General features: G+C 50.6%; 1 protein-coding gene across 2 annotated transcripts in view; it reads right to left on the reverse strand.

Moving 5' to 3' along the window:
• PFKFB3 (6-phosphofructo-2-kinase/fructose-2,6-biphosphatase 3) overlaps positions 1–18,276 on the reverse strand; it is a 44,662-nt gene extending 26,386 nt beyond the window's left edge. The window contains exon 1 of one of the 2 annotated variants that reach the window (XM_017807817.1): positions 18,116–18,276. In XM_017807817.1, coding sequence (XP_017663306.1) covers positions 18,116–18,131 — 16 coding nt within the window. In that variant the 5' untranslated portion in view covers positions 18,132–18,276. The remainder of the gene's footprint in view (positions 1–18,115) is intronic. The other variant, XM_017807814.1, reaches the window with a different exon arrangement.
• Between the last annotated feature and the right edge of the window lie 287 nt (positions 18,277–18,563).

Below are 18,563 nucleotides of genomic sequence, written 5' to 3' on the forward strand. Positions count from 1 at the left end.
GGCAGACACAACTTCTCTGGGCAACCTGTGCCAGGGCCTCACCACCCTCACAGTAAAAATTCATTCTTAGTATCTAATTTAAACCTACTCTCATCCAGTTTAAAGCCATTCCGAAGCATTCCCTAACCTGGAAGAGGCGTTGCAAAAGTCAGGCAGCAGCTGCCCAAATTCTTGTTAGTGCATTAATGACACTTTCTTGCAACAGAGAAAATTATTCCTCTGGACTGACTGAGGGGTATTTGTACAGGTTTTTGGAAAAGCAAAGCAAAACAAAAATGTTGAATTTTGCACTTAAAAAAAAAAGGGGGGGGGAGAATACTGAAAAAGCCGAGAAAATTGACTGCAATATTTTCGGGGAATTGGAGACTTTCAGAAATGTCAAGGAGGAAAACAACTGTTTGTCCTGTCCTCTCACCAGCTGGATGCTGAGCAGTTTTCACTGCTGATGCCTCTTTCTTTGGAGGGACTTGAAAAAGAGCTGCTGAGGGTCAGGCTCCCTGTGATAAATGGCTGATTTTTATCAGCAAAGGCTGATAAAAATGTTTGGATTTGTAAAGGCAGCTGGAGTTCACGGTCCATTGTGTCTGCAGGTTTCAGCCGCCTCCCTCGCCCTCACAGGTATTTCAATTACAGGAGTAAATAAACGAGGAGCGAAGTGCGAACTGTGCCTGTATCACCAGGATATCACCGCTCCCGCCCCACATCTCACCCTCACCCACATCCCGCCCAAGTCGTGATGCCCGGGGTAGGGGGACCACGATAAAATCCTGAATTAATCCCTATAATGGGTTGGGGTGTTTCTGCCACGGAAAAGTGCTTTTTTCTCTCCTCTCGTCTTATCAAGTTGTGTTTTCCTTCCTCATTTCTTGCCTTTCACCGTCCTGCCCTTGTAGTCTCACACTCCTTTTCCTCCTCAACAGCCTCAAACCGGCAGCATCAGCCCCGCTACTGGGCAAAGAAGAACAGAAATCGGGCAAAGCCCGGTTGACGACTCTAAGTCTGCAACTAGGAGGGCTGAGCCCTGCCCAGGTGCAGGAACCAGGCAGGGCAGACAACATCGTGTTCTTGGGGCTGCCCCAGAGCTGTTCCACCAGGGCAGATATCCGTTCCTCTGGCTGGGGACAAGCCGTCCAGCTTTTGAGTCTAGTGCTCTCTCCAGTTGCACCTGATGTGCTCATTAAACATCTTCCTTCCCCTACTGCAAGAAATTCAGCTCGTTGCACGCAACAGCCAAGCACTGAGATTCCAGAGGAGCAAGGTTCAGGCTATCACACTCCTACCTGAGGGCGCAGCTTTTCCCTGAAAATAGCCACAAGCAGAGGAGGGGAAAATTCAGAAGGGTGCAGACTCTGACACTGAGAAACAAGTGCTGAGCCCCAGAGGGGGAAATCCCGGCAGAGGCACAGGGCATTGCTCACCCCACGGTATCAGCCCCGGTCAAACATCGCACCCAGAGCTGATCTTGCTTTTCCTGGCAGCCAAGGGGCAGGAAAAGCCAGGAAGGGGTTGCAGAAATGCACAGTTCAACCACACTCATTCCAGGGGACCTGCTTGGTTTTGCTCAGCCCTCTGCACTGAGCTCCCCACATGTTGTCACTGTCACACTCGGTGCAAGACAGAAATTCTTTCAGGGACAGTAAATTCTGCCTGAAGTCAGCCTCTGTTGTGCTATGCCACCAGCCTCGATAAAAGCAAATTTATTTTTTAATTTCTTTTAATTTAGAGCCCTTCAAGCAGGAGGACAAGGGTTCGAACTTTCTTTCTTTTGAGTTGTCAGATCTGTGCCTAAACTAGAGGTGTTTGGTTATAATCTGGTGAGTTACAGGTATATAAGAAAGGAAATGGGAGACTTGCAAATGCATCGCCTGACTGTGACAAATATGGGGAAGAAGGAAGGATGAGAACCTGGATTCAATCTCAATTCACCAAATTAAAGGCTGAATCATTCAAGGTTCCCTCCACTGTGCCCAGAGAGAGGTGGTTGCCTCCAAGTGTGCTCAGGTGTTTGAGGGTCCTTTGGAAGACCCAGTAAAGCTCAAGGCCAGAGCTGTGGAGGTGTAAAATGGGAGTCCATTAGACAGGACTGATGACCCCAAAGGAGCCAAACCAATGTTAATATTTAAAATCCCAGTTTCATCTGTAATTTTTTTAGAATTATATTCTGTAGTTCTCAAAAAAATATAATTTGAAAAAAAGCCACGTTCTGAAGCTGCAATATCCATTGGAGCAGGGATGTTTCTCAATGCTCAGAAATGGGTCCAAGAGGGTTGAGCAATGTCCTGTGAAAGTTCCCAACCTTACAAGACTAGTGCAAAGTAAAACTCACTCCATCAATGAGATAAATTATAGAGATAATTGACTCCATGGATTGCAGAGAGGGTAGATTTAGATTTTAATGTGAGGGAGTGAGGCCCTGGCACAGGTGGCCCAGATAAGCTGTGGATGCCCCATCCCTGAAAGTGTCCAAGGCCAGATTGCATGAGCCTTGGAGCAGCCTGGTCCAGTGGAAAGTGTCCCTGCCCATGGCAGGGGTTGGAACAAGATGACTTTTAAGGTCCCTTCCAACCCAAAGCATTCTGTGATTCTGTGAAATATGGTGTTTTAAAAGTGGTTAGAGGGTAAACAGACAGTAAGATGCTGGGATATTCCAGTCTCAGGAATCTAATACTAGTTCCCCTTGCAATGAACTCTGGCTACAGAATTTCGGGCTTGGTTCCAACAGAAAGGGTTGAAGGGTGCAGTTCAGTCACAGAGCCAAAATTCATGTTTTGGCACCATCAGAGTGTCTGAGAAGACAATATTCACGTTAGCCTGACACTGGGTTGTGCCTCCTACTCCCAGGTACTTTCAGTTACATGAAAAGAACACTTCCCTGTTTGCCCTGTGATTTTTAAGGAGTGAAATTCCGCACTGAATGTCCTGGGATTTATTTAGGGTGTAAATCCACAGGATGTTGAACTTGACTTTAGGTTACCTCATCCCTAATCAAGATGCCACAACCACCTGTGACATGGCACTGATCCAGCACAAAAATCCTGCTGGTCTGAGAGGAAAGTGTGTTTACAAGGTTACTCCGTCCCAGCTGCCAGGTTAAATATTGCATGTCATAACTTGGCAAGTGTTATCACAGTGCCTTCTCTGGGTAAATCAGCAGAAACACAGCCACGTGCTCACACCTGAGCCAGACCTAATTTAGGACTGTCATGGTTTAACCCTGGCTGGAAGCTCAGGCCCACACAGCCACTGGCTCACTCCCCGCAGTGAGACGGGGGAGAGAGCTGGAGGGTAAAAGTGAGAAAACTCGTGGGTTGAGATGCAGTTTAATAGGTAAAGTGAAAGCCATGTGCACAAGCAAAGCAAAACGAGGAACTGATTCCCCACTTCCCACAGGTGTCCAATGAACTCCAGGAAAGCAGGGCTCCACCACGTGTAATGGTGACTTGGGAAGAAAAATGCCATCACTCTGAACATCTTCCCTTTCCTCCTCATCCCCCCAGCTTTATGTGCTAAGCATGACACCATACAGTCTGGAATATCCCTGGGCTCAGTTGGGGTCAGGCCTCCAGGCTGTGTTCCCTCCCAACTCCTTGTCCCCCACGGGCTCCTCACTGGTGGGGTGAAGTGAGGAGCAGAAAGGCCTTGACACTGTGCAAACCCTGCTGAGCAATAACAAAAGCATCTCTATCTTATCCACACTGTTTTGGTCACAAATCCAAAACACAACCCCATATCAGCTATTATGAAGAAAATTAACCTATCCCAACCCAAAAAAGCACAGTGCTGCGAAGCGATGCAGCATGTTGAGGATCTGATGGGAAAAACACAGAATTCCAGCCCTCCTTTAAGCAGAGATTGCTACCAGGATTATTTTCACGGAGGTGCCCAAAGGCTGAAGTTGGTTGTGTTCATGAAGAACTTTATTCTCAGCCCGGTGATGCAACTGGGGTGCAGCTCTCCAGGTCTCCTGCCTGCAGGGGCTCGGTGATAGATGTGAAACCCCCTCCATGGATGAGTCCCTTCAACCCATTTAGCAGAAGATGATCACCCTCCGACAACCTCAGCCTGTCATTATCCCATGGACTTTGCTATTGAACTGTTTCCTAACGTCTCATTACCACCCACCTTTCATTAAGACCTGGATCGTTATCTCATCCTTGCAGGTTATTAAATCAAACAATGGCAAAGGCTGTGGCCTTTCTGGGGCTGACTCACCTCATGATGTAACAAGCCCAGGCCAGTGACAACCTCAGCATTGCCATGGTGACCCAGAAGCTCCTAAAAACCTTGCAGGCAATGACGTGGTGAAGCCAGATACCCTAGAGATGCTGGGAAACGTCTTCAAAGCAATGCAAAAAAATACAACATGAAGTTCTGGGAGAGAAAATGTGGTGGTTTGTATTGCTGCTGATCAAGGAGGACATGCTTGTAGGCAGCAGCGGGCACCAGATTGATCATAGCCTGGGAAAAAGGGTAATTTTTTATCTCTGCTCTCAACCCCTGCTGATATCAGTTTGGCTTCTGATACAGGGGCTGTTGAAGCAGCATCCCAGGAGGATCTGCACTGCCTGGGAGGCTCAGATGAAAAGGTTCCCTGAGGAATCCTGAGCAGGGAGGAGGCGATGAAGCTGTTCTGCCTCCATCCACCTCAAAGCTGTGGGTAGTATTTGGGAAGGATTTGTGTCATTTTGGGTGTCTACAAGGTGGTCACCTTTGACCACTTCTACGATCTGTGGAGAGAAATGGGCACTCCCAGAGCAATTCACTTGCCCTGCTGTGGGTATTGAATGTAAACCAGGATGAGATGTGTCCTGGAGGAGTTTGTATCCTATGAGCACAGAGAGACGTCCCAGTGTTCTTTGTGTCTAAAACCAATGTACATCTCAGTGCTCTCCAGCACAAGGTGGCCTAAAACTCAATTCCTTGTTCAATCCTCCATGTAGGGAGGAAGGGTGAAGCTTTGATGAGGAGCTGCATTTCGAAACCGCGTACGTGCTGAGCATCTTCCCACCCACACCCTCCTGAGCACGTCTGCCATATCCACAACCTGCTTGTCCCTGCTTCCTCACAGGGCTGGGATGATACAGGCAAAGGTTGCTCAACTGTGTCCTACACACCTCAACTCTGGCCCAGAAGAACCACTTCTGGGACCAACACCACTGCTGAGGTTGAGCCATTCCCTGGATGAGCCTCCCTAAGGGTTCCCCTCTCCATTGAGCTGATGGAAACCACAAGGCATCCAGAGGTGAGGTGCAAGTGTCCCACTTTTCCAGAGTGTTGCCATGTGCTTTTAAACTTGAGACCTGCAGGCACTGCTTTTAGGAGGTCTGGGAAAGACAGCTAAGAGGGAAAGCGTGTGGTCAATGGGTTGAAATTTAGGATAGTAAGGTCTAGTTGAGTTTCCACATCTTTTGCTGGAGCTCCTTATACTCAAAGCCTCTCCCAGGTAACCTCCAATTTCCTAACAAGTCTTCTAACCAATTTTTGGACCCAAATCACTGGAATCAGATCACACAGATTGCTGGAATGCAGAAGTTAAATAATCAGATTTCCTCATCAGGGCTTTCTTAAAATTTTTCCACTTGTAGAGCAAAGATTTTAATGTGTGTAATTCCTAGCAGATGTTTTTACTTTGTGTACTTCATTTATTTTTTTTCTATGCCATGGAGACCTGTCTGGGAAAAAAAAAAAAGGGCTAATAGTGCCAAAAAATATCTATAGAATTTGTTTCTTCTTTCCCTAATATTTTCCAATCAGACATGAAAAATATTAATGGGAAATTTCTCTGGAATTTTGGGGCAAGCTGAAACAATATGGGGAGCTTGCTGCCAGCATATTTTCTCAAATGCACTTGTATTTTCCAACACACAACGACAAACTGTTAACAGCTCCTTGGAAAAAAAAGAAATGAGCTGAATGTTTAAATTTCTGCCTTGAAGTTTATCATAGGGTAGCTAACCAGTATCTGGGTGCCTGGCAGGGATCATGGGGGAGGATGCTGTGCTTCAGAGCACTTGGGAGTGCTTCAATTTTCTCCCCAAACAACTATGTTCCTTGAGCTGAGAAACAGAACCAGGAAGGGATGGCACAGGTGGAAGCACATGTTGGCCACTGACTATGACTTGTCCCCAGCGAAGAATGATGGAGAAGGGGGAAAACCACTTTTATTGTGCCTGCTTTAGTGTTTCCAGCAACACCATTCATTGGGGAATCACAGAATGGTTTGGATTGAAAGGGACCTTTAAGATCATCTCATTCCAACCCCCCTGCCACAGGCAGGGACACCTTTCACTGGACCGGTTTGCTCAGAGCCTCACCCAACCTGGCCTCGAACACTTCCAGGGATGGAGCATCTGCAACTTCTCTGGGCAATCTGTGCCAGCACAAACTCTGCATCACAAATAGGGTTCCACTTCTATTTCTCACTCCTTAAAATCCAAACAAATGATGTCAGGAGACATGGGCCCCCTCCATGTGTTCATCCCCACCTGCTCCTCTGCACTGCTCTGATGTGTCCGTGCATCCTTGCACATTCCCTGTGCTGATGCCCAAGGTGATGGCACAGTCAGAGCCAGGGTTTCACATTTCCCAGCCCAGCTGTTTACCCTGCACTCAGCCTGAAAGAAAACAACAGCTGGAGAGCAGCCTGACTCAACAGGAGATCTGACAGCCACCCGACTCCCCTGCAGGTTTTCCTGCCAACTTCCCAATAAAAAGAGCTGGGCTCAGGCTCAAGGCATGACCTTCCTTTGCTTCATACTATGCATTTATTACCCAGGTTTGGATAGTCCGAGGTACCTTAATGATGGGCACCTCTCTCCCATTGCTGGGTGAAGGTGCTTTGTTGCCTCGTGGATCAGATGGATGGTTGTGCTGAGCCAACGGGAGTTCCAGTCTGCCCCCACGGAGGTTTGCATGGCAGAGCCCAGAGCACTTCCCAAACCTGCCAGCTACGCAACAGCAAGGCCTTGCCACAGTTGTGGCTAAAGGGGATCTCACAAGCATGGCTTTGGGGTGAAAGCAGGGGTGGTCAGAAGGTCAGAGCAGCTGCAGTACCGTATCTGCAGGACATGCTTTCAGCACAGATGCCTTGCATGTCTCCTCCCTGTCCTGCCTTAAATGCTGGTGCTCACCCCAGAGCTGACCAGCTAAATACCCTGAAAACCCATCCCATGCAGGACCAAACCAGCCCTCCACGACTGAACAAGCACAGCTCCCTTGGGCACGTGCAGGAGCACACGCAACCACCTCAATCCCTGGCAGCCTGTGCCGCCGCTGCCTTCGGATGCTGCTCAAAAAATCTGGTCCTTTTGCATTCAGACAGAGTCAGTCATTGGCAGAACAGGGTGACTAAGACTCAGGGCTGGCACACACCAACCTCATCCCACGTTGCCTGGTCTTGTCTTGTTTGCAGCAGGGCCATTATCTGCTGAGGCCACCCAACCCTGTTGCTGCAAGCACAGCGTGGCAGGACACCCAAAGCCAAGAAAAGGCAGCCTTGAGTCTTTCAAAATTTGGGCTAGTAAAGCCATATCCAAAAACGAACTCTTCCCACCCTCATGTCTTCCACCTAATTGCTGCCATTGCAACAGCCATAAACCATTTAGTGGTTTATTAACTTGCTCTTCCATTTATGGTGTTTGACTTGGTCAGTTCTGAGTGGCTCAGCTGCACCCAAAAACTATAAAGAGGGAAAAAAAAGGAAAGGGGAAAACATGGCAGCAAAAAGAGGTGATTTCATGTTTAAGAGAAACAAAGGCTTTGCTGACTGTGTTCCCCCATGTACATGTTCTTTGCAGCTGGCAGGAGGTGAAAATCCATTCCCTGCCTTTGGCAAATCCACCTTGGATAAACAAATAAACACAAAAATCACTGCTGGCAGGTGCCTCTTCTGTCTCGACTCATCCTGGTCAGGTTGGTTCAACAACATGGAGATTTTGCTGGCAAAGCTACTTCTGAGTCCCTTTTTCCACCTCAAAGCCTTGTCCTCAGATGTGAATGGGATCCAAGCTGGAAAAAAAACCCCAAACCAACTTCTTTTTTTTTTTCTTTTTTTCTTTATTATTTTAATTTTTTTTTTTTTTTGAAAGGGAGCTTTGTTTCATGAGCACAGATCCATCCCTGGGGAACTGGTGTTGTCACAAAGGGGACACTATCCCACATTCCTGAGAGTGGAGAGGCCTTATCAGGCTGCCCAGGCCCAAATCACAGCCCCAGCTATATCCTATTGTTCCTGTCAGAAATCCCTAGCTAATAAGGAGGATTTCTAAGAAAATCAGTGAGCAGGAGAAAAAAACCACAAATCCTCAAATTTCCACACCCGCATGTTAGAATTTCCTATTGGCATCAAGGTGGGATGCTTGCCTGGGTCATGCTTGGGATGAAGGTACAACTTTCCTTCAAATAAATTTATATTGGTGAATAAGAAGCCTTTATTACCTACTTGTGCAGGGTAACCTGGCAGTGCCAATTTGCATTTTTAGGGGCAGAAAAATTCTCCCTCCCAGGCACAGAAATCAGCAGCTCCACAAGTTGATTAATCCCCACCTTCAAGCCCATGAGCAAGACCCAGTGCAACCCATCCTCCTGCTTCTCCCTCTGCAGAAGCAGCCAGAGCATTTTGGCTCTGGAGAGACCAAAACTGGGAAGTCACATCCCTCCTTGGGGTGTCACATCCCTCCTTGGGGTGTCACATCCCTCCTTGAGGCGTCACATCCCTCCTTTGTTCTTGTGGCTGGATCTGCAGCAGGAGACAAGACACCCAGTTTTTCTCCCATTACCACTGGGAGAAAAACACCTCTCATCCTGGTGGGTTACCCCTGTTGTTCATCACGCTCAGCTGTTCTCCAGGCTTCCTGGAAATAGCTGGAAAGCCCAGCAGCACCTCGGCACTGCTCATGCTCCTTTCGCATGTCTCAGAGGAGGTGCAGCTGCTGGGAGAGCCGTGGCAGTGCTGGGTGACAGCCAGCTCGGGAAAGCAGAGCCCGGCAGTGTTTCCTCCCTGCTCCCTGCGTGCATGTGAACGGGGCATGGACAGCCCGTGCGGCTTCCCAGAGCTGGCACGTGCTCCGGCATCCCGGCATCCCCACATCCCCGTCCCTCTCTCGCGTGACAGCAGCCCGGGCAGGGCCAATAAACTGATAAATAAATGGGTAAACAAGTTCACCACTCTGCCCTGGAAAAGGCTCTCCCTGCGGCGGGTCGGACAAACAAGCTCCAGAGGAGGCCAAGGTGTCAGGGAGGGAAATAAATCAGCTTGGCTGAAGGGATGCAGGCAATTTAACACCAACCCTGCCGTGTCCCTGCTCAAAGGGGAGCCCAAAGTGGGGCTGGATCTGTGTAAAGATACAACCAGCACCTTCTTTTCCCAGTATCGCTTCTCCCCAAACCATTTCACATTTGTCCGTCTCAGCTTTCCCACTCTAATAAACTTTTCTAGGGCTGAGCAAAGCTTTCCTGGATTTCCAAACTAAATCAACATCTCTCCAGGTGAGGTTTTAACAGCCTGCTCCTGCCTCCATGGGTTGATTTAGAAGTTCCATGTTGCACTACAATGAGGTCTGGTCCAGTAATACACACCAAAATATACCTACATGAGACACACGCCTCGGGATGCTCTGGCACAGCCAGATTTGGTGCAGAGAGAGCTGGATCTGTGGATAAGAGCAGCTAAAGGAACAGTCACGGTGGCCTCCAGCCCACCTCTGCAACCTCCTGTGCCTCAGTTTCCCCTGCTTCAAGAGACAAAGGTGGAAACCATCCGATGAGGAGTGAAGGACTGGGGAAAGAGAGAAAAAAAAATCTCAGCAGCCAATCTGAAGAAACAGCATGATGTCCCTGGGGATAATATAATAATAATAATAATAATAATAATGGGGGGGGAAGGAAAGCCCAATTCCAGGGTGTTTTAGCAAGAGGTTGTTATAGAAAATGCAGGATGTTGGGTTTTCTGGCCTGGATGGTGCTGGTTCCTCAGCACCAGGGAAAGGTACATCTCACTCCAAGCCCTGTGCCTTTGGGAAGAGGTTTAATCTGGGATGGGACATGATGGGCAATACCAAGGAGATGTTTTCAGAATGAGATATATGGGACAGCACAAAATGAGAGTGATTTTGTGTTCCAGGAAGGAGAAAATTGGGGAATAGCCTTCAGCCTGGAAAAGAATGATATGGAGAAAACAATATTTGCTCCTTAGAGCAAAGAATATTTAAGGTACATACAGGAAATGTTGCCCAGGTATTAGGAGAAACTTAATACCTCTTGCCAGGACAAGGAATTCCCCAGGAAAAAACACCAGGGAAATCTGAAGCTGATTGTGTGAGTTTGATCTTGACTCCCAACTGGGGCCAGTCCCCCATCCTCTTTTTTTGTTTGTTTGTTTCCAGCCTTAAAATGTGGCTCTGAAGGGGAAAAAAAAAGCAGGTGCCCTGCAGAGATGTGTGTGCCTGTGTGTGCGTGTGTGCAGGCACGCACCAGGAAAACAGGGATCACACCTTGCTGGCTGCTGGGTTTGGAAATCCTCCCACGTCCCTCCGTGAAAGACCCGTGGTCATCTGATTTAAAGCCTTTGGAGTTGTTTTATGCCAAGATTAATTTCCCCATCATGGAGGGTGTGTTAGGGAAGGGTTTGGCAGCTGCTCTGCCAGCATGGGCTCGTGGTGGAAAAGGCATGGTGGGATGCCAGGTGGAAAAGTGGCCTGGGGGCTGTTGGTGGTGTGATCCAAGCACTGCAGTGAAGCCCAAGCCAACTCTGGGTGTCTTTCCCATGTGACAAGGCCACTGAGCCTGGTTTTCAGATGGGAGAGGCATTAAAAGAACCAGGGTCATGCCAGTGCCTGTTTACCACACAAATACAGCAATGGACAGTTCTTCTCCATCCCTGCAGGAGGGAGGCAGGACTCCAAAAGGAGGGTTTTTCCTAAAGGTGGGATGCAGGCCCTGGCAAGGCAGGTTGTAGGCATGTCTGCCTGCTCCCTGGTTGGGAGATGAGGATATGCTATCAGCGACTGCATCTCTGTGTGATTTAGTTCGCAGACTCAGGAAGTCTGAGAGGTGGTAACAACACGTTTCTCCCCACTAGATGGTTTCTGTGGAGAGACTGGAGTGCAGAGTGGGCCCCAATTCACCCACTGGACCTCAAGGGAGCTGCACACCCCTTGTGAGCCTCCTACAACACGTTCTAGTGGAGTGGTGGTTCCACCTGCAGCTGGTGCCAGCAAAGGTTGTCCCACCTTCCCACCACAGCCTGGCATGTCCTGCCCTGCACCAGCACCACGAGATGTGTTGGGCTCTGCTGCTTGGCTGTGCAAAACCCCATCAGCACCAACGGGAACACAACCACTGGGCATGGTGAATCCTTAAATCCGCTAAAAACTCTCCATGGCTTGTCATAAAAGCTAAAGAAAGTGCAATGCCCAAGAGGCAGTAGAGAGGTTGCGCTCACTGGGTGCTTTCTTGGAGCTTCAGGGAGCAGGGAGGTGCTGGGAGGGCTGCAGTGGGCGGACAGACACCTGTTCCTTTGGGCTGTTTACTCCTGTTTGGCTCAAGGGGCCAGTCAGGTGAAAGGGGATGAAACAAAACCAAGAGCAAGAAGGAAAATGCCACGGCAAGAAACACTGACCAGGGGGCAAAGCAGGACACGAGGGGATTTCCAACCTTCCAGGAAAGGTGTTCATTGAAAACAAGGCGATGGTTTGACTCAGGCACGAGCCGGTGAGTCAGGAGAGCTGGGGCCAGTTCCGCCACACGTTTCCTCCCTGCCCTTTGAGCAGACACCCACGCTGTCACCGTCACCAGGACAGCCCCAACGGGGAGCTGCAGCAGCCAGGGCCCCCCTCAAGCAGCTCCTGACTCCACACTTGGCTTCTCTGCATCGTGTGCTTTGCCCATTGGTGCTCATAAATCCTCCCTGGTGCCTCTGACGGGAAATGCTGGATAAAAAGTTTTTCAGGGTTGCCAAAAAAACACGACGACGAGGAGTGGCGTGACCGGCAAAGGCAGCAGCATGTGGGTTTGCAGGGCATTGCCAGCAAGCCAGAAGGCATCCCAAAGTGACAGAATTATCCCTTTCATTACCAAAAAAAGCTGCAGAAAGGCAATTCACCACCCTTAGCTCTAACCAGTCTGCAAAAGCAGAGAGTTTCCCATCAGAGGGTGTTATAATCTGACTCACTGCAGGAGCTGTGATAGCAAGGAAGTGCTCTGCAGAGAAGGGGACAGGCAGCAGGAGTAACAATACCGGGATGTGGCACAGTCCTGCCCTTTCCCTTCATGCTCATGGGCAAACGGCACCTCTGCTCCTGCTAACAAGAGCCTCCTTGATCTCAGCAAGCAGAAATGAGACCAGGAGATGTCGTAACTTCTGCTAACAGAAAATAAAAAGGCTTAATAAAGAGCAGTATTGTTACAGTGACCAGGCCCCTCCCACCGCGTGTCTGGAAATCATAGTGCTTGGTGGCAGGAATCACCTCTGGAATGTCATCCCCACCAGGCCCTTTCTCCTGCCAAAACAATCCCCATTATCAGCTTCTCTGCTGTGTAATAACTTCTGCCACCTTTGAATACGAGCTGCTTGCAGGAGATCAGAGAATCACAGAATGGTTTGGTTTGGAAGAGATCTTTAAGATCGTGTAGTTCCAATCCCCTGCCATGGGCAGGGACACCTTCCACTAGACCAGGTTGCTCTGAGCCCTGTCCAACCCAGCCCTGAACACTTCCAGGGATGGAGCAGCCACAACTGCACTTTCATGGGAATTTTTTATGCTGAAGGAATCAGCCCTTATGGAGGTAAGGATGTGGGGAGGAAGGACCCTGGGAAAATTAGGGATGGTTTTCAAACCCACTGCTCCCCTCTGCATGGGGGGCTCTCAGCTCCTCCAGCCCCTTGCTAGCCCTGAGGTTGTGCTCATCTCAGCTACATGTTGCCACCCTGGAGACAAGTGTCCGGCTCTCCTTGTGGTCAATGGCCATGGAGAAGTTCCCACTGGGGCCACTGGGCCCATCCATCATCAAAGCACCCTCCTCTGGGATCTGCCCACACATTGCCTCCTGGTGGGACTGGCTCACACTGTACACCTCACTCGAGAGGGCCAAGGAAGGTGAGACCCCTCTCACCCCATGTGACATCTGTGAGGACACCCACTAGACTGTTCTCAGCCTGGGGAGAGATGTTTAATCCAACTCGTGTGTGCAGCAACCACGAGGCACCACTGGCTTTCCACTACCAGCCCAGCAGATGAAGGACAGAGCTCAGGTTTCAGTCACAGACCCCTCAGGAGCTCCCTGGACCCCTCTGCTTGTGCTTTTTTCAACATCCCTCCTTCTTTTGCCACTGCAAGCTGTTGCTGCTCCTCCAGATACTGTTCAGGACCCCAGCCCTGGTCCACCACATGCCCAAGGCTCTTCTAATCTCCACCTTGCTGTGAGTTCTTGTGTACCCTGCAAAGATAGAGTGCTCAGCACAGTTGGCTGCAGCTGTCCAAGCTGACTCTGCTTGTGGTTGTACCGGTGTTGCACAACCATACCCAGTGTCCATGTTGGCAAGAGCCCCTTCGCAGAAACACAGTGTTTACCATCATCTCTCCAAACCACAACCCTCATCCATCCAGGCCCAACTCTGACACCAGCATGATCCTCCTTCGCAGTCCCAGAGAAGAGCATCAGCAGCCAAAATCAACATCAGCCACTCCAGAATCCGCCCCCTCATCAAGCAGGGCCCTGAGTCCCGTCTCTTGCCCAATTCAAATCATTCAACACCATTTTCGCTCACAGAATTCCAGCGGTGACATGCCCTGGTGACCTGCAATCCAAACAGTGTCCAGTGAGTTCTCCATCCAACAGCTTGAAGTCAACCCACACCTTTACATATATCCATAAATGATATATTCACAGCATCACATGTTTCGTTTCCACTTGCACCAGGCATCTGTCATGCCCTTGGCAGCTTGACAGTGGCTGTACCCAAACCCTGCGGAGCCAGACCTGGGTTGAGGCAACCTCTGATACCAATCCAGGCTGAGGGATGAAGGGATTGAGAGCAACCCTGTTGAGAAAGACTCAAGAGGTACTGGTGGATGAGAGGCTGGACATGCCCCAGCCGTGTGCTCTGTGTGCTGGGCTCATCCCACAGTGTGGGCAGCAGGTGAGGGGAGGATTCTGCCCCTCCACTCTCATGGGACCCCAGCTGGAGCACTGCGTCCAGCTCTAGGTTTCCCAACATAAGAAGGACGTGGAGCTGCTGGAGCAAGTCCAGAGAAGGCCACGGAGATGCTCAGAGGCTGGTGCACCTCTGCTGTAGAGACAGGCTGAGAAAGCTGGGGTTGTTCAGCCTGGAGAAGAGAAGGCTCCTGGGAGACCTTAGAACCTCTTCCAGTTTCTAAAGGGAACCTATAAGAAGGATGGGGGCAGTTTTTTTAACAGTGTCTGTTGCAGTAGGACAAGGAGTGATGATTCCGAGTGAAGGAGAGTTGATTTAGATTAGATATAAGGAAGAAATCTCTTACAATGAGGGTGATGAGGCACTAGCACAGGTTGCCCAGAGAGGTGGTGCAGGCCCCATTCCTGAAAGTGTTCAACACCAGGTTGTACTGGACTTTGAGCAGCCTGATCAAGTGCAAGGTGTCCTTGCCATGGTGGGGGGTTTGGAACGAAGTGATGCTTCATGTCCTTTCCAACCCACACTGTTCTGTGCTTCTGTGATCATGCATTCAATCTCTGCTCACTGACTTGCAGTCTTATCTCCAGTTCCTTCCAGCCAGCAATAAAACCAGGGTCTCATTAGTCCTCTGACAGATGACAAATGTCCCTCTGGCAATATCCTGGCAGCTTATCACCTACACACTCCCAAGCTTCCCCGCACCAGCTGCAGTAATCAAATCAGATTTTTCAGGAAGGGTACTTTAGGTGAAAGCTCCCAACACCTCCTGCCAGCAGAGCTGCAGCCCTGGATGGGCCTTTGCCAGGGTTATGGCACTGTTTGGGGACCAGGACTTTCTCCACTTTTTCCCCAGTTGATGCAGCAATGCTGGAAGAAATTAATTCCTGCCCTAAGCTCATTCCTTCTTTTGTACTTGGACATCCCTGCTGGAAATACCTTTCTTTAATATCTGAAACTGCCAAATGCCTTGAGATGGGCAAATTGCAACTGTTGTACAGACATGAAGTGCAGACCCTGGGGCAATACCACTGGCCATGATGCTCAAGGAGAAAGGAGGCAACAGAGCCAAGGCAACCAGTATTTTCCACAAACTTGTCGGGGAGACCCAGACAAGTGATGCCAAAGCTGCAAGCAGTGAGAAACTGGCAGAGATAGGGGTGTAGTTTGCGTTTTACTCTGCAGGATACTCCAGTTCCCCAGACAGGGCTGTGCAAAGAAAGTTTAGATCCTCTGGAATGTTCATCTCAAAGCCTCCCTGTGCCTCAAGCTACCCGGGGTGTGCAGAGCAGCAGCCCTTAGGCAAAGCCTCCTCTTTTCCCCCTGGATCCAGGTGAGCAAGCCCTGGGGTCAGACACTGTTCCCAAAACGCTCCCAAAGGAAAGGTTCAGCCTCCTTGCCAAGCTGGCTGGAGTCCTGTTTTCCTCTGGGACGATCAAGCACACAGCCTGACTCCAGCCTGGCCCAGGCCACCACCTTCAGCAAGGATTTTTATGCACCAAGTTGAGCTACAAGGAAAATATCTTCATGCTCAACTCTCCTACAAACTAAGGACGTGCACAGCTGGCTCTGGGCAGCTTCTGAAGGGTAGCCAGAAGTCCATGCTCTCCATAACCCTCCTGCCTCGTGGCTTACAGATGTGCCCATGGGAAGCCCAGACAGCCCAGACACAGCCCCTGAGCCATGCTCCAGGCAGGGCTGCGGACATGGGGTCTCACCAGAGCATCAAAGGATGCTCTAAGCTGATGTTACAGGCTGCAGCCAGGTCACAGACAGCCTCTACAAGCATTACCAGGGCCAAATTCACATAGGCCTTTTCTAGGCTGAGTCTTATAGTCTTTGTGAGAAAAGGGGTCCTCAGAGGGTCCCCAACATGAGCTGAGCATGCACGTAGACTCACTTAGGTTGGAAAAACCCTGTAAGATCATCAAGTCCCACCATTAACCCAGCACTGCCAAGTCCACCACTAAACACATCCCTAAGTGCCACATCTGCATGTCTTTTAAATCCCTCCAGGGATAATGACTCCACCACTGCCCCGGACAGCCTGTTCCAGGGCTTGACAACCCTTGTGGGGAGGAAATTTTTCCTAAAACACAAAAGCAACGGACAAAACCCATCCACAGTGGCCCCCCTGCCACCTTGGACTTTCTGGAGCTGCAAGTTGATGCACGGAGTCGCCGGCAGCTGCTCTGGCATTTCAAGGTTGACCTCTAGAGGAAGTTTGTGGACAAGCAACGGCTGCGAGGGTGACACAACAACTGCAGAACCGAATTGCCAAGGACTTGGAGATTAGCTGTGCCCCAGGTGTCCAGCAGCGATGACAGGCACAGCACGGTCCCTCAGCAAACGGGTCCTCCCCAGTTGATGGTGTGCTGGGCAGGACAGCATGGAAAAGCATCAATCACTGCAAACCCACCCTGTGTCCCCAAGGGCTGGAGATCTGCCTGTCATTTCTATCACTGGGATCCCTGCTGAGGCTGCAGCGGGGCCACGGGACCTGCCCTCCAGCATGAGAAGGTCCCTCCCATCTTTCCGTGCTCCCCACCAAGGGCTCAGCGCTTTTAAAGCCTGACAAGTTCTGCTTTCCTCCCACCGCCCACCCCCCAGCATCTCTCCTTCTGCTCTAAATTAGTCCGTTTATCACCTAAAATTAAATCAAGATCTGCAGTCTGCTGCTCTGTCAAGATGCGAGGGTGTGAACCACATCACGCTTCGCTGAGCCTTAAAAGGCGACAGAAATCTCCGCGCCCGAGATAAAGGTTCTGTGAACATCACTGCGGGCAAACTGCCGCACGCCCAAAACATCCTCCCCAGCGCAGGCAGAGGTGAGAAAAACAAATCCAGCCCTCTCTCCGCAATTTTCGCTCCCTCCCTGCTGCCCTTTGATGTCATGCCAGCCTCAGAATGTGACATCTCTGCAGTGTCCCCTCTGCCTCTGCCCCGTCAGCCCCAACACGGCACTGGCTGTCCAATGGTCCAGGACACCGATCCACTCTGGCAAAGCACCTGTGTGGGATCTGAGCACAACCTTCTCCCTGTGTCCTTGCCCATCCCAACTTAACCCTGGTTCCCTGGCTTTTCTGTCTCCTGGAGAAGAGTTTTTCCCCTCCCTTTCTCCTCCCAGTAGAGTTGCCAGGGCAGGGGACCACCACAAAGCATCCCTCCCTGTGCCTCCACCATGCCCGCACATCCCTCCGGGCTGAGGAGGAGGTGACATTAAAGTCTCCTTCACAGCAGCCCGGAAGGGATGTAAAACTCCTCCATAGCCCCGTGGGGCAGCACAGGAACACCCATCAGGGTTTTAGGTCCCATAACTGGGTCCTTCTTGCCCAGTGTCAAGAAAGGGGATGGCAAGGGGGAGGTTTCTGTCAGCTGCTGGGATGGAGTTTTGGGGAAAAGAAATGGTTTGGGGAGCAGCTCGGAGAGCACCACGGCGTGAAAGAGGCTCGCCCAGGTGAGGTACCCTTCCGAAAAGCCATTTACCTCCCCAGTCTCTCCTCCTGGGCTCCCAGCCCCTCCGCTGAGCACCTCCCAAGGACACAAATGAGCGCAGCTTGCCAGTTCTCAGCCTGCATCGCCCCAAAACAGCCCCCGGCAACAACCCCTGCCCAGAACCGTCCCACGTCCTTTTGTCCTCAGCCCTTGCACCACCCAGAGCACCTTGCATCATCCAGTTTATCCCCACGGGCAGGGACAAGACGAAAAGCCCCTCAGCTCAAGGAAGGTGGAGGGGGGACAGTTGCCCTTTGCAGGCTGCACAGAAATATTGCCCCCAAACACAGCATGGAGGGGTGTCCCCCGTCCTCCCCCGAAAGCCAGCGGTGCGGCAAAGCCGGGCACAGCCCGGTGCTCCCGTCTCCTCACATCCCTGCCGGGACACGGACCCCAGCCCCAGCCCTGGACAGGTCCTCCCACCGCTCCGGGGGAGCATCCCGGGGTGTTGCCCCTCCATCCATCCCCTACCTTTGCGGAACGGCATGGGGTAGGGGGAGGCAGGGCTGCGCTCGGACGCCTGGGTTCCGTGGCTGCGGACGCCTTCTCTTAGATATTATATATATTAAAATATATATGTTTCTTCTGTATTTGTATTTTCTTCCTTCCTCCTCCTTCTTCTCTTAGAAGGAAACGGACATATTTGGGCAAAGCCCGGCAGAAACCCGCGTCATTCGGAGGGTGGCACTGCGGAAAGGAGGAAGTTCTTGCAATTTCAGAGCTTTTAACCCTTCGCTTCCTGGAGGCAGCAGGGCTGGGAGAGAGGCAATAGGGACAGGACAAGGAGCTGATGGCCTTAGAAAGGGATGGAAGGCGCTGGGAACGGGTTTTTGGGTTGGTCTGTGGTGAATTTTTCCTTGGTGGGACCAGTACAGAACTGAGTGTAATGGATGTGAGTGGGATAATGGAGTTTTAGGCT

This window comes from Lepidothrix coronata, unplaced genomic scaffold (assembly GCF_001604755.1).
Source record: "Lepidothrix coronata isolate B3197 unplaced genomic scaffold, Lepidothrix_coronata-1.0 Scaffold20, whole genome shotgun sequence".
NCBI classification, from domain to species: Eukaryota; Metazoa; Chordata; class Aves; order Passeriformes; family Pipridae; genus Lepidothrix; species Lepidothrix coronata.